At 34.7% G+C, this 16454-nt stretch overlaps 1 protein-coding gene and 1 long non-coding RNA gene across 3 annotated transcripts in view; both read left to right on the top strand.

Moving 5' to 3' along the window:
- The window catches only part of LOC117336598 (UHRF1-binding protein 1-like), a 123120-nt gene that overhangs the window by 17374 nt on the left and 89292 nt on the right, over positions 1 to 16454 (top strand). Inside the window, exons 3-4 of the mRNA XM_033897210.1 lie at positions 14201 to 14239; positions 15542 to 15624. Of these exons, the coding sequence (XP_033753101.1) occupies positions 14201 to 14239; positions 15542 to 15624 (122 nt within the window). The remainder of the gene's footprint in view (positions 1 to 14200; positions 14240 to 15541; positions 15625 to 16454) is intronic.
- Positions 12062 to 12841, top strand: LOC117335828. 2 transcript variants are annotated; one of them, XR_004534500.1, is made up of 4 exons: positions 12062 to 12191; positions 12237 to 12464; positions 12548 to 12744; positions 12790 to 12841. It is a non-coding gene; the product is annotated as an uncharacterized LOC117335828 (long non-coding RNA). The 2 variants fall into 2 exon arrangements; XR_004534499.1 differs by having other exon boundaries at positions 12062 to 12464.

Here is a 16454-nt window from a genome sequence, read left to right as displayed (position 1 = left end):
CTAGAAGAGTCGTCCTTTTTTACCTCAAAGTTAGAGAGTGGTATATTTTTACCGGGAGAACGTACGATTTTGACGTAAGATACGAAAAAAGTTACGAACACCTTTGTGAAACGCACTTACGAAATTCGTAAGTTTTGCGTAACCTTTTCGTAAATATTTACGAACGTTCGTAAGTTACGAAGCTTTGTGAAACGATACCCAGATCTTAGTTCTTTTGTGTGCAAGGAAGCAATGTGTATCTATACAAGATAAGCATTTCGAATGGACAGATGTCACGTCAGGGATCCCCCAGGGACCAGTGCTTGGCCCTCTACTGTTTGTGATATTTATTAACGATCTACCAGAAGTTGTAAACTCTGATATTTACATGTTTGCCGATGACACCAAGATTTAAAAGTTATTACAAAACAAGAGGATGAATGCGCTTTACAGCAGGATCTGGACATGATGAGTACAGTGGAACCTCTATAAACCGAACATGCATGGGACATGACTATTTGTTTGGTTTATAGAGGGTTCGGTTTGGAGAAGTTGATCGAAAAATGACCGGTCAAATTCCGGATATAATTGGTTGGACGATGTTTTATTAGAATGCACCCGATTACAAAACGGCACGTACATACTTAGACAATTTGGATTGTCTGAATAATATGCATATTATGAAAGTTAATCAATGTTTATATATTGCAGAATATATAAGAAAGGCAAATGACAATAACAATAGTTTTAAACAGTATTTTCACATGTACAACTACACTTTACGATCGGCCTACATTTTGTTACATCCGGTGAAGCCTCGTCATGTGGATGGGGCCAATAGTCCGATACAGAATATTGTACACATCAAATAATATTAAAGGGTGTGAAGATGTTTTGTTTCAATATCAATTACAATTGATCAGATGATACTGGTCGTATTTCCGACATCGCTGCTGTCTAAAAAAACATCACGGGCTTCTTCACGAAAACAACCCCTTCTGGGCCTCATTTAAATTAAATGCGAAACTCAGGCTTCTAGCTCTACTTGCATTGAGAAGATAAACGAACCGATGCGCGTCAATGAAGTGTGGCATTGTTTCATAATTGTCGTGTTGATTATACACTAGGCCTTCCATCATAATGCGCCCCCTTGGGGTATATATTGGATCCCTGTACAAATCACCTACGTCAATCCCGAGACAATAAGGCTTCACACAATACCCGTCACAGTTGTTGTTTCACGGTTGACTGGCCTGACCTCGTGTCATAATCGCTCAGGTAAGGCCGGTTTTCAGAAGTAATTTTTTTTTAATATTTTAACAGGAACCGGACACAAAATCAGTCCGGTGTTCGGAATTCAGAGGGATCGGTATTTGGAAGTTTTTTAATACTATAATAAAGAAGGACCAATTCCGTACAATGACAATTCGTTCGGTATTCATAGGTGTTCGGTTTTTAGAAGGTTCGGTTTTCGGAAGTTGCACTGTACCTGGAGCAACACCTGACTTTTAAAGATGCATCCAGAAAAATGCAAGCATGTGCATATCTGATGCACATTACAAAACATGTGAGAAACAACTGAATCATACAAATTGCTAGGAAACAACCTAAAAAAATCAACAGACAAGTAAAAGGATATTGGCATAACAGAAGATACAGAACTTACCTTTGAAAACCACATTAGTGAGAAAGTTAAATTCTTGGGCTTTTAAGAAGAACATTTAGTTTGATGGATAATAAAACTTCCTTTTACTATACAAAATTAAAGTTTGGTACGATCACAGCTGGATTATGCTAGTTCAGTTTGGGCTCTGTGGAAGGCAATGGATGTTGATAGATTAGAGGCAGTACAACGAAGAGCAACCAAATGTTTACCAGGAATGAGCGACCTATCATATACAGAAAGGCTTAGGAGATTGAAATTTCCAACAATATTACAGGAAGAAATTATCAAACTCTACAAAATGTTAAGTCTTGGTTGAAGAAGAAACAGATTTGTATAAGGGGTGGGCCTGGCCGCTTAAAGGGCCTGATCATGAGGGGCGGGGCTAAAGGGGAAATATGCACCAAAGTTGTTAAGAGCCTTTTTCTTCATGAATGAAGGGATTCGTTCCATATTTAGTGTGAAGCAATGGTGGGTCTGCACCTCTAGGGGCCTAAGGGGTAGGGGCCAATAAGGGAAATACCGTATTTGACCTAATAAGGGCGCAGGGCACGGGTAATTGACAGTGAGGGCGCCCTTATTAGTTATTATGAAGTTTTATGAAACAGACTATACCTTATAGCAGAATACCCAAGGTTGTGGGAACGGTAAAATATTCAGTCATAAAATATTCCAGATGAAGATATCTATTCATTATCATATATTAAGCTTTAACACCACTTGAATACTCCTGTAAACTTGTAAACCATGCCAGCTGATCTTTAGACCAGAGAACATGTGTTCCACCATTTATGTTCAAATGGAACTCTTTTGTGTTCTATTTATAGAAACAGGTGATTTCCCAAATCATATCAGACATCGTTTTCTTTGACCTAATAATTGATTTACAATGTCTTTTACTAGCTTTCTGTTCTGAACAAAAGTTATTTATCAACAAGAATGAAGTGTTTTACTTTATCTTCAAATAAAGATGGTAAGTTATTATTTGTATGTGTGTTTAGTTTCGGGTGCTCTTTGCACTGACATGTCATCTGTAGGAATAGACAAAATGTGGTGAAAACTTGTGCTCCAGTTACTTAATTTGCTGAAGAAGATTGAACACATAGAGTAGCAAAACATTTCACATGAATTATTACTTTTGAACACCATTTTGACACTCAGTCAAAGATTTATTTCCTTGAAAAAAGGTAGGGGCGCCCTTATTAGGTCAAATACGGTATAGTAGTTACTTTAAAATCCTTTTTCTTCTGTAGCAATGAAAAGATTTTGTCCATACTAAAAGGATTTAGTCTGAAGCATTCTTAGGTGAAGGAGAACTAATTTTGTATAAATGTTGGGTCTCCAGGCCCCCAATGGGCCTGAGGGGTAGGGCCCAGTAGGGGAAATATAGCATTTACTTTATAATCCTTCTTCTGTATAGGAATGAAAGTATTTTGTCCATATTTGGTCTGAAGCATCCATATAAAGAAGAACCAATTTTGTGTAAACAGTAGGCTTGGCCCCCTAGACGCCTGAGGGGTGGGACTAAGTATGGAAAATAAAGCAAATTCTTCAAAATCCTTCTTCAGTAGAAATGTAGAATATTTTCTCATATTTACTGCCATTTCCAGGTGAGCGATACAGGCCCTCTGGACCTCTTGTAATAATTAAGATGAAAATTGGGTTTTTTTACAGAAAAAAAAGTGTAATTGAATGGGATTTACCAATATGAAAAGAGACTTGAGCTAAACGCTATGTCTGTTAGCTATCTGGCCATGATATCTTATTGTAGATTCTTATTTACAATCTCAAACCCTGACGTTTCTCAATGCCTTTGGCCCTGTTTATTTATCTTTTCTTTTATTTCAAAGAATAAAGGTCATTTTTCGCTTATCCTGACATAGGCCATGAATACCAATATCCTAATATTAAAATACTGGTAAAATATTACAGTAAGTGAACGATTGTGATTCCCACAGGACCAAAATAGATCTCCATGCTCCATTGGTGTGCTGTGCATTGTGAACAAATGATGAAAAAATTGTGTATATGATGTCAATCAATACCGTATGAAATTAAGTAAAATTGACAAAATGAATAGGAATTTTACACTACTTCATGTATGCTGTTTGTTTACATTTTAATTTGAAGGGATACAGATTCAATTGTTTATTATTTTACTCTTTTTTTTTAATTCTTCTTTATCTTTTTACCAAACACTTTATATTAAATATACTTTTAATGTTGAAAATACCTTTAAAATATCATCCAGTAAAATTAAATGGTACTAAGAACATGAAATAGGCATCTTGATGATTTTAACTTAAAGCCTTCAGTGATGGCTCTATCATATGAGCAATGCAAACTTTAATGTGTCTTTTGATCAACAAAATAAAATACCTGTAAGCCATTGTAAAAGTTGGTCATTTGATGCACTCTGTGTATAAAACCTATTTGAATTTTGGGGAAAAAAACCTTGACATTTGCAAATAGCCTGATAATGTTTTGTAAATAAGAATATTTATGTGATATAGATTTAAGGTTTGTATTCAAAGACACATTTTTGACATTTATTGTTTCATTTTGAAAACGGAAACCTATAGGTCGAAACATTCCATATGTGCCATTGCCCATATACGGTACCTCTTTTCGATTAATAGTTTACTGAACAACATCATTGTGTTAGCAAATATACATGAAAAATAGTTGGTTGGACCATATTTTCATGAATATATAGAGGTCTGTTTTATATGGTCAATCTGGTGGCCAAATTAACATTTCAGGCATAAATCTTGATGAACATCCAGATATATATATATTAACACAGTACTTTAAAGGCTTTGTCAATTTTAATGCTAGTTTGAAACCAACATAAAATCACTATGTCCTTATTTATGAAACCAACAGTTTTGATAAAAACAGCCAAACCATTTGGACAACAAAAACAAAAATGGTGGCCCAGGTATCCATTCTGCTTTGAGGCTGACAAGGCATTTTTTCTCCTTTCCCTGGCGCTGACATATTTGCAGGAATCCTGTCTACTATGAGACTTGTGACAGACTATTCGATTTTACCCATGCTAACATGTCTATAGAAGAAGCGTGATGATTATTTCATGCCAAATTGGCCTCTTATTTGTAAATTGTAAGACAATAAGTGGTTGGCTGGTTCCTGTGCCCTGTCTGGTACACCTGGTGACCGTTTATATGTCACTTGTTACAAGGAGTATATACCAGATTGAGTTCTGGTGAATTCTTATAAACTCTCGATGCTTAGAAACTATTGATTAAAAATCGCACGCACGCAGGACTGTTGTCACAAACAATTTCATACATGTGGTACACATTTATGTGTGAACGTTGTATGCTAATTCCCTCGTAGGCATCAGCTGTGCTGTCATCTGTCTAAGTGGCACCATCTGGGAAAGTTTGTTATCCACAGGATTTCAGATCGGACATAAATACATCGTGCATAATATGTCGTCTATCAATTTTTTTTTACCTTGATTTGAAGAAAAAAGTGAAAATGACTCAAAATACTTGGAAATATTTCTAAATATATTTTATTGAATCAAATTCATGGCTTTGCAACTACCTTGCAATAAAAATCTATCTGTATTTCATCTAATCATGATGTAAACAGGATACATTTTACGTTAAATTAAAACATACTTTGATGGATTTGTAAACTGGAAATGTTCGTTAAAACCTAGACCTATATAAATTCTGTATATACAGTTTTCCTACTTAAGCTGGAATTCATAAACCACATACAGTGTTCAAAAGCCATCAAGATCGATGAATCATTTTTAAAATGTTGTATTTTAATATTCTGTAGCCACTTACTGTAAAATTGTTTTGGATACCTTCACCGGTTTAAATGCTTTTATGATCCTGTTGTAGTACATCGTACTTGTCAACTCTTTCAATTTTTCAGTTTATTTTAATTCAAATTGCTTATTGACAAAAATGTTAATTATTCATCCAGTAAATGTAGTCAGAATATAGCTCATAGAATGGTTTTAATTTAAATGGCTTACATAATATCTGTTTGTATATATTTTTATGCATACCGTAATTTACCGGGTGTAAGCCCAGGGGGCTAGTGCACTGAAAATGGGCCAAAGTCAGGTATCCCCAGATAAGACCCTATGCAAGAGGGGAAAAGTTTGCCCGCCATCTTATAATAAGAAAGAGGATAGCCCGATCCATATCAGTAATTCAATACATTTGTATATGCATCGTTTATTCCATTCGGATCTTCCAACAACGAATTACATATGACAGGTAAAAGTGTAAGTTGCAAGATTTGGATAACATATTGTGTTCGGTCACCACATAATTTGTGAAGAAAAATAATTTTTTTAAACTAATTTCTCATTGTTTTATTTTCACACATGTAGATATAGGAGCTTAGTACTAAGAAATATTTTGTAGAATGCGTAGACCTGTCTACTGGCGCGACTGGGTCTGTGGTAAATTACATTCATGGATAATACTGATAAAGTCCACTTATTGTATAGGCTATCACATGCTCCAGGTGTTTGAAATTATACTTATTTGTCACATCCTGACATTGGTTAATCACAAGACATGCATTATGACTCGCCATTTTGAAAACAGGTGAGATATTGAGCAACAAACTCCAAGTATGCCTATCATGTTTACGTCCACAATGCAGCACGAAAAGCTGATTTGTTTCTGTAAGGTGAATTGAGAAATCATAAATTATTAATGCAATACGTCTATTTTGTTGTAAACAGAGAGTTTCTGAATGAAATCTTGTATAAGTTACTTCGGCGTGTGTGTATTTCAGCTCGATTCGGCGTGTCTGGAAAATCTAATAGTTATACAATGCCAATCCGTTATCTGTTGTTTATTTTTCACGTCGTAGCCTCGTTTTGAAATCCATGGAGTTGCTATGTAATATTCAGACCCAATTAAGCCATTGGGTGCCGTAATAAAAAATATAAGTTCAAAATTTGAAAAAAGAGACATATTCAAGGTTAAGATGTTTGTTATTTGTCTAGAATAAAATTAATTATTAATGATCACTCTAAAAGAGCGTTATTTGTCTAGAATAAAATTAATTATTAATGATCACTCTAAAAGAGCGTTTTCATGGAAAAGAAGTTGTTTTTCATTAGGTAGAAAAAATCATGTTTTTTCTCCAACATGAGCTAAAATATACCCAGTAAATACGGTAAGGTATTTTACACAAATTAAACTTGTTTTCTGTTTTTTTTTCGCACATAAATTTTCAAATTGTCAAGTTTATATATTCTTGAACAACCTCTTATGTTATATGCATAGTAATAATAGTTTCTGTGAGGCTATGCATTTATGGCCCAGGTTTCAGAGTGATATGAAGGTTTATTTACATGTACGCGAAGGTATCATATTTGTTGAGGGTCTGGCTGAGGGAAATATGACACCATAGAATAGATAAGCCTTCATTTTACCCTTTCAACCAGGGCCATAAATTGTTTTATTATACCAAAAATAATAATAAATGATGGTATTTAAAAAAGAGTCCAGATACACAAGCATCTTTTTAATGACAAACCCCTGTGATCCAAGTCACACGATTGATATGATTCCAAGTCTCGATTGATATGATTCCAAGTCTCGATTGATATGATTCCAAGTCTCGATTGATATGATTCCAAGCCTCGATTGATATGATTCCTAAGTCTCGATTGATATGATTCCATGTCTCGATTGATATGATTCCAAGTCTCGATTGATATGATTCCAAGTCTCGATTGATACGATTCCAAGTCTCGATTGATACGATTCCAAGTCTCGATTGATATGATTCCAAGTCTCGATTGATATGATTCCAAGTCTCGATTGATATGATTCCAAGTCTCGATTGAAATGATTCCAAGTCTCCATTGATATGATTCCAAGTCTCCATTGATATGATTCCAAGTCTCGATTGATATGATTCCAAGTCTGGATTGATATGATTCCAAGTCTGGATTGATATGATTCCAAGTCTCGATTGATATGATTCCAAGTCTTGGTGTTATTACCAGTTTCCTTTTGAAAAAAACTCTCCAAAACAGTTAATAACTGGTACGTTTGTTGATATTTTTGTGCATTCTGGTTGTGCAGAATTTAATCCATTTTACTTTGCACAAAAATGTTTGTATTGCTGTTTGTCTGCCATATGCAGACAACCGGAAGGGAGACAACTCTGTGTAGAACATGAGGGCACCTTCCCCAATGATATATGAAGCTTTATTTCCCTCACGAGAGGGAAAGATGAAGTTTTCTTTCCCTAACAAGAGGGGAAAATGAAGTTTTATTTCCCTCACAAGAGGGATACATAAAGTTTTATTTCCCTCACAAGAAGGATAAACGAAGATTTATTTCCCTCATGAGAGGGATACATGAAGTTTTATTTCCCTCACAAGAGGGATATATCAAGATTATTCCCCTCACAAAAGGGGTACATGAAATTTTACTTCCCTGATCACGAAAGGGATACCGTATTTATTCTAATAAACGCCCTGGGGGTGTGAAATTTTTCCAAGGGGGGGCGTTTAATGGAGATCAAAATTTCAGAGTAGGTAAGTTGTGAGATCTGTTGTATGTACCCATTTCACACCATGAAACATATAGTGGTACTGTGTATATAGTTACTGAAACTTTGTTTTGTGGTTTGTGTTAGTTTTATGTTGGATATCCTTTAAATAATTACCTCTGGACACACGTGGATGGATATATAACTGTGGCACGGTAAGTTCTTTTTCTCGAATTGAGGAATTTTTCTTTCCAAAAAAAAAGGGGGGGGGGGGGGCGTTTATTAGGGTGGGGGCGTTTATTAGAATAAATACGATATATGAAATTTTACTTCTCACCAGAGGGATCTCACCAGAGGGATATACAGTTTTTACATCCGTGTAACATGATGCATTATAACTTATCACGGACACTTTTTCAGTATATTATGTAGTGGAACATATGTCTGTTTATGAAAAGCAAAATACCTTACAATGATTTGATATTTGCATGCATATCCGTAGTTGAATACACATCATCTCATTTAGTAAGACCCATAAACTCTACCTGTAAATGTCATGATTTCTCAGGTTATTAAATTGAAGTATTGACCCCTGCTGAAGCCTATAATTGTAAATTATATACAATACATAGTTTCTGCATAAATACAGGTATTTTAATTGTGCAAGTCCTTCAAATGCAATGTATAAATAATGTACATGTGCTGAAGAAATAACAAAACTGTAGAAATGTTTCCATGGAGATTGCTTTATCTTTACAAAAATCTTAATTATATAGAAGTTTTCCGATGCTCTCAAATTCCTATTACTGTAAATCACAGCTGGTACGTGATGCTGTCTTTGTATATTAACATTATTATATTGGGCGTGACATCATCAAATAATTTTATAGATCTTTTGACAAACTAGAGGATCAAAGATCTTTTATTTTGAAATTTTTCATGCATGCATAATTAATATTTTGAGACCTGACGTCAATAGAATTGATATACACTTTTAGCATATAAAGTTTAACATTACCAGCCAGATGCTGTTTCAGCAGACCAGATAATTTTTGATGTCATGTATTATCGAGTTTTCCGTAACTTATAAAATATTGTATCTGAGGATTTCATTTTAATAGAAATCTTGATTTTCAACAAACCATCATCACCGCCTTCCAATTGCCTTCTGTCCATGGTCCAACAGTGGTCTATCATTGGTCCGTTTGTATTTTGTGAGAAGTAAGAAATGGGTGACAAGGGGCCATCTTGGATTTTGACAATTGAAATGTGTTATCGCTATTTCTTGAAAAGTTTGTCTATTTGTTTGCTGGGTTTAACACCCTTTGAACAGCCAGGGTAATTTTTAGGCAGGGTCTCCTTGTAGTAGTTGGTGCCTACCTCACTGAACAAGATGCCTGTCGAATGCCATCCAGAGCAGTTAGGGTAAAGTGTCTTGCCCAAGGACAAAACCAAGACAGCACAGACCGGCCCGTTTCTGAGCTTCCTGAGAAACATAAACCTACATGGAAAGGGGGCATTTTGAATAGTACTAGAGGGATGTTTCTCAAACTTCAATTTTGATCCGACAGGTGGCCATGTTGGCTTTTGACAGTTGACGTTTCTTATCACTATTTCTTGACGGGATATTTCTGGAGGGATATTTCTCAAACTTCACCTGTAGGTTTCCATTTGTCCCTTCTTGTGCACATTCAATTTTGAGTCTGATTGGGAAAACAAAATGACTAGCAGGCGGCTATCTTAGATTTTGATACCTGTAGTTAAAATTTGTTATCTCTAATCTTCAAAAAAAAAATTCTTAAATCTTTCTTAGATTCTGTATAAAGGTTTTCCTTTTTATAAAATCATTAAGGGAAAAAGAGGAAAGAATGAAAAGTAGAGAAAGGATCGGTCTTATATGGAACCAGTAAAGATAATTCATTAAGGGTCAGAAAGATCCCTCAGGGATCTCATGTTATGCTGAAAATGGATTTTAGTTTCAGGAAATGATCATTCTAATGTCAAGTTATTATTCATTAAGGCAGTTTCATTATAATGTCATTATATATAAAAATGTCAGAGATTATTTTCATGTTAAATCATTCTTAAGGCTATTCTACTGTAAAGTTATTGTCTAGCTGGTTTAAATATTTTTTGATAATTAATTATGGCTGTTTATTGTGAAGTAAGTGTATAAAGTCATTGTCAGGTTTAAATGTATTTTAGGACATTATGGCTGTTTATTGTAAAGTTAATGTTAATTCATTGTCAGGTTTAAATGTATGTGAGAACATTATGGCTGTTTATTGTAAAGTAAGTGTAAAGTCATTGTCAGGTTTAAATGTATTTTAGGACATTATGGCTGTTTATCTGAAGGATAAACCTGGGTTACTGTAAGATCCTGTTTAATATAAGATGATACTGTGTCAAGTCTGGGCATGATATCTTGGATCTCTCTGTAAGAAGATTGAATAGCTTGACAGGGAACTTGTGCAAATAAGGTCTATTTGTGTACAAACCAGACCTCGTTCTGTAATATATGTTTTTGTTGTGTTAAGGCTCTTTGGGTAAAATTTGAACTTCAAAATATTTTCTCATAAATTTTTATGTAAATCCATGAAAAATTGTGATTTATAGAAAATAAGAAATGTTTTTGTAAAGCTGACCGGAATTTGTATTTTACCTATCGCCACGTCGACAGGGCCTCTGAGATTCTGTCGGACTGTGTGTATAAGTAGATTAGGTTGTTGGTAACGAGATTTTGGTCTCTCTGGTAGTGCTTCATTTGACACTCGATTGGCAGACGTAATGGACCAATCGTGTTGAGAAGCCTTTCTGGTCACCATGGCTAACCCGCGTGGTTTGCCGGACGAGGTCCTTCAGATGAAATTAAATGGCTTGATCACTCTATCAGATTATGCTCCATACTTTAGAGCTTCTGGGCTCGAAACTTAAATTGAACGGATAACAGTTTACACACATATAAAATATTTTTATGAGTAAATGATCCAGATTTTGGAAAATATAGATTGGGCTTTTACAATATAGCTGACAGATTCCATTTTGAGATTTCTGTTTGTGTATAGTATAGACATTCTACATAATTATGTTTTGCGGCAAAAAAAACCGGAAAGGTTAAAGGTTTTGAGTGACATAACAATTTTGATCACATCACATACAGTCATGCATCCAGGGATATCATTCTTAAATGTCAACGCAATCATTCCAGCCGAAGTAGACTTACGAAATATCTTAAAATTCAGCTGCAAGTTTATTTGCTGTATCCACAAAGCGAAGAAGAGATTAGATAAAATTTTTTATAGAATTCAAATTTAACATGTCCCCAAGATAGGATTCAAGGTTGTATACATATATTGAAACTGTTGTTTATACATGTATATCCAAAGAAGAAGTCTTTTCTAAAGCAATACAGATTTCAACAAAATGAGAGAAAACCATACAATACAAAATGACAGTGACCTATCAAATGAAATGGATCAGACTTACAGAGGACAGGGTGTTTATTAGGTAGAATACAGACTAACAGAGGACAGGGTGTTTATAAGGTAGAATACAGACTAGCAGAGGACAGGGTGTTTATTAGGTAGAATACAGACTTACAGAGGACAGGGTGTTTATTAGGTAGAATACAGACTAACAGAGGACAGGGTGTTTATTAGGTAGAATACAGACTAACAGAGGACAGGGTGTTTATTAGGTAGAATGCAGACTAACAGAGGACAGGGTGTTTATTAGGTAGAATGCAGACTAACAGAGGACAGGGTGTTTATTAGGTAGAATGCAGACAAACAGAGGACAGGGTGTTTATTAGGTAGAATACAGACAAACAGAGGACAGGGTGTTTATTAGGTAGAATACAGACAAACAGAGGACAGGGTGTTTATTAGGTAGAATACAGACTTACAGAGGACAGGATGTTTATTAGGTAGAATACAGACTTACAGAGGACAGGGTGTTTATTAGGTAGAATACAGACTTACAGAGGACAGGGTGTTTATTAGGTAGAATACAGACTTACAGAGGACAGGGTGTTTATTAGGTACCAGGTATAATACAGACAAACAGAGAACAGGGTGTTTATTAGGTAGAATACAGACTAACAGAGGACAGGGTGTTTATTAGGTAGAATACAGACTTACAGAGGACAGGGTGTTTATTAGGTAGAATACAGACTTACAGAGGACAGGATGTTTATTAGGTAGAATACAGACTTACAGAGGACAGGGTGTTTATTAGGTAGAATACAGACTTACAGAGGACAGGGTGTTTATTAGGTAGAATACAGACTTACAGAGGACAGGGTGTTTATTAGGTACCAGGTATAATACAGACAAACAGAGAACAGGGTGTTTATTAGGTAGAATACAGACTAACAGAGGACAGGGTGTTTATTAGGTAGAATACAGACTTACAGAGGACAGGGTGTTTATTAGGTAGAATACAGACTTACAGAGGACAGGGTGTTTATTAGGTAGAATACAGACTAACAGAGGACAGGGTGTTTATTAGGTACCGGGTATAATACAGACTTACAGAGGACAGGGTGTTTATTAGGTAGAATACAGACTAACAGAGGACAGGGTGTTTATTAGGTACCGGGTATAATACAGACTAGCAGAGGACAGGGTGTTTATTAGGTAGAATACAGACTTACAGAGGACAGGGTGTTTATTAGGTAGAATACAGACTTACAGAGGACAGGGTGTTTAGTAGGTAGAATACAGACTAACAGAGGACAGGGTGTTTATTAGGTACCGGGTAGAATACAGACTTACAGAGGACAGGGTGTTTATTAGGTAGAATACAGACTAACAGAGGACAGGGTGTTTATTAGGTACCGGGTATAATACAGACTTACAGGGGACAGGGTGTTTATTAGGTAGAATACAGACTTACAGAGGACAGGGTGTTTATTAGGTAGAATACAGACTTACAGAGGACAGGGTGTTTATTAGGTATAATACAGACTTACAGAGGACAGGGTGTTTAGTAGGTAGAATACAGACTTACAGAGGACAGGGTGTTTATTAGGTAGAATACAGACTTAAAGAGGACAGGGTGTTTATAAGGTACTGATTATAATACAGACTTACAGAGGACAGGGTGTTTATTAGATTAAATATGGTAAAATTGTAAAATTCTTTTGTTTACAATGTAATTGTGAGACCGAAATGTTATTTGATTAAACCCACCTACAGGTAAATTCTCCATGCTACACTTCATATTTTTTACTTTTACCCTCATGGATGTGGTACTTTTGAAATGTGAAATTCTTCCAGCTAAAGGTTTTTTTTCCCGAATCTAATAACAGTTTTGCTTTAAACAAATTGAATTTGACATATTACAGAATTATTTTGTCAAACATTTCAGGTGGTTGTGAGATATTTTTAGATTTTTCTGTGCAATATTCTCTGAATTTAACTGCTAAAGATACATCTTTCCATTGTCTCGTGGCATTGTATTAAAGCACCTGGTACATAGAATAGATTAAAACTGGAGCTTGATGGTTTAAGATATTTATGTCTTCCATAACTTTCTGTCAAAAACACAGATATCTGTGAAAAGCGATCGAGAGAGATGTTTGTCTTTTACTTAAACTTGCGGTATAAAATCCTGCCAAGATTTTACCTCCACAGGCCAAAAAGGCCAAGTGAAATATGCAAAAATGTGTTCATGTATTAAAGGTTACAGGGGTCAAAAAGGATCTAAAACTTCTTCTGATTTGTCAAAAAAACGCAGAACCATGATTTTAGTGACTTCCTGGCAGATAATGCTGCAAAGCTTTGAAAAAAAGAATGACCTTGACCTATATCCAAGGTGACTAAGATTTTTTTCTTCAAATTTGCTCAAATGAAATCTTTTCTTGAAAAGGCATCATTGTGCCATTTAAAACTGTATGTGTCTGAAAAATTGAGCTAGTAAGGAAGTCTAGACTTTCGAGTCTCATATTTAATTTTCTCCGACATTGTTAGTCCATGTGTATCCTTTACAGAATTACGAAGAAAACGTACAGATTAGTTTGGTAACTTCAATATTTTCATGTTTCAGATTGCTTGGACAAAACTGAAGAGCCAGCCTATAAGTATAGTAAGTACACAGGGGGATACTGTCAGTATAATTAACGTACAGTATAACCTCTAATAAACCCCCTCCCATAAGGTAAAAAGTTTAGTACCACATTTAACCTTAAGTTAGTCCCCCCCCCCCCCCCCCCCTCCACCCACCCTATAGTGTATACAGTTTAGTACCATATTCAACCTCAAATAAGCCCCCTTCTCTAGTGTAAAAAGTTTAGTACCATATTCAACCTCAAATAAGCCCCCTTCTCTAGTGTAAAAAGTTTAGTACCATATTCAACCTCAAATAAGCCCCCTCCTGTAGTGTAGAAAGTTTAGTGCAGTATTCAATCTCAAATAAGCCCCTCCCCTAGTGTAAAAAGTTGAGTACCATATTTAACCTTGAATAAGCCCCTCCCTCAGTGTGAAAAGTTAAGAACCATATTAATTATCAAATAAGCCCATCCCCTAGTGTTAAAAAAGCTAAGTACTGTATTTTTTTCTTAAATTAGCCCCTCCCCTTGTGTAAAAACTTTAGTACCATATTTATCCTCAAATAAGCCCCTCCACAGTGTAAAAAGTTAAGTATTTGGACATGAGTTTATTTGTTGGAAGGGGCTTATTTGTGAACATGGGGGCTTATTTATGGATAAATATATTATGCAGCAACATTTAACAAATGGAAATAATCACACAGCAATATGTAATCCATAACTAAACCAATGACATATATGTAAATGTGTCTCTTAGCTGGCTGGTAGACAAAGACTATTTCTATCACCTGAATACAGCAACAATGGATTGGAAATCGGACAAATTATATTGTTTGTGATGCTGTTATTGTTTCACTGGTGAGGCATTGATTTACGGGATCCACCAATATTTTTTTTATTCCGATTTAGTGCTTATATTATAGGTCATATTATCATTATTACTTATGTCAGCTGAAAGACCACAACGCCGTGATAGCGGATGTAAAACCCATTTAATGATAAATAAATAAATAAATCATTATTACTTACCAACATCTACATCAGGTTTGCCAACTTCTTGAAATTTCCATAGAGTAATAGTGCATGCATGTTCAAATTTTCAAGTTTAAGAAAATACATTCAGCAATAAAGGAGTTTTATTTATTCCTTTGAACCTTGTTATCTGAACGTCACTTGGGTCATAACAAAACTTTGAAACATCCCGAGTAAGTAACCGAGTATATTGTGTATAGAATTTTCACTCTTTAACATGATATTAACTTCAAACTGAGCAGGATGTAAAGCTGAAAATTCTATGTATTTGATAAGTGTAAATATTGTATTCATCTATTCTATTTCAGTACTTGGATGAAGTTATTTTAGAAATGGAAACATGTGATGACCCAAGGCCACCAAATAACCCTGCACATTTAGCAAGTTACAGGTAAATAACTTATTACAGGTAAATATAGAACTAATTACAGGTAAATATAGAACTAGTTATAGGTAACTAACTTATTACAGGTAAAATATTATACATTTAGCATTAGTTACAGGTAAATAACTTATTACAGGTAAATATAGAACTAGTTACAGGTAAATAACTTATTACAGGTAAATATAGAACTAGTTACAGGTAAATAACTTATTACAGGTAAATATAGAACTAGTTACAGGTAAATAACTTATTACAGGTAAATATAGAACTAGTTACAGGTAAATAACTTATTACAGGTAAATAACTTATTACAGGTAAATAAAGAACTAGTTACAGGTAAATATAGAACTAATTACAGGTAAATATAGAACTAATTACAGGTAAATAAAGAACTAGTTACAGGTAAATATAGAACTAATTACAGGTAAATAACTTATTACAGGTAAATATAGAACTAGTTACAGGTAAATAACTTATTACAGGTAAATAAAGAACTAGTTACAGGTAAATATAGAACTAATTACAGGTAAATAACTTATTACAGGTAAATATAGAACTAATTACAGGTAAATAACTTATTACAGGTAAATACAAAACTAGTTACAGGTAAATATAGAACTAATTACAGGTTAATAGCTTATTACAGGTAAATATAGAACTAGTTACAGGTAAATATAGAACTAGTTATAGGTAACTAACTTATTACAGGTAATATATGTACAGTCAAACCTCGTTAACTCGAAGTCATCGGGATCGTGAAAAAACTTTTGAGTTATCCGAGTCTTCGAGTTAACCGAGGTTCAAGTTAAACGTGTTGGTATACATGTATATATATC

Source organism: Pecten maximus, chromosome 10 (assembly GCF_902652985.1).
Source record: "Pecten maximus chromosome 10, xPecMax1.1, whole genome shotgun sequence".
In the NCBI taxonomy this organism is placed as follows: domain Eukaryota; kingdom Metazoa; phylum Mollusca; class Bivalvia; order Pectinida; family Pectinidae; genus Pecten; species Pecten maximus.
Note: the sequence above shows the minus strand (reverse complement) of the source record. Positions and strands in the feature narration are given on the sequence as shown.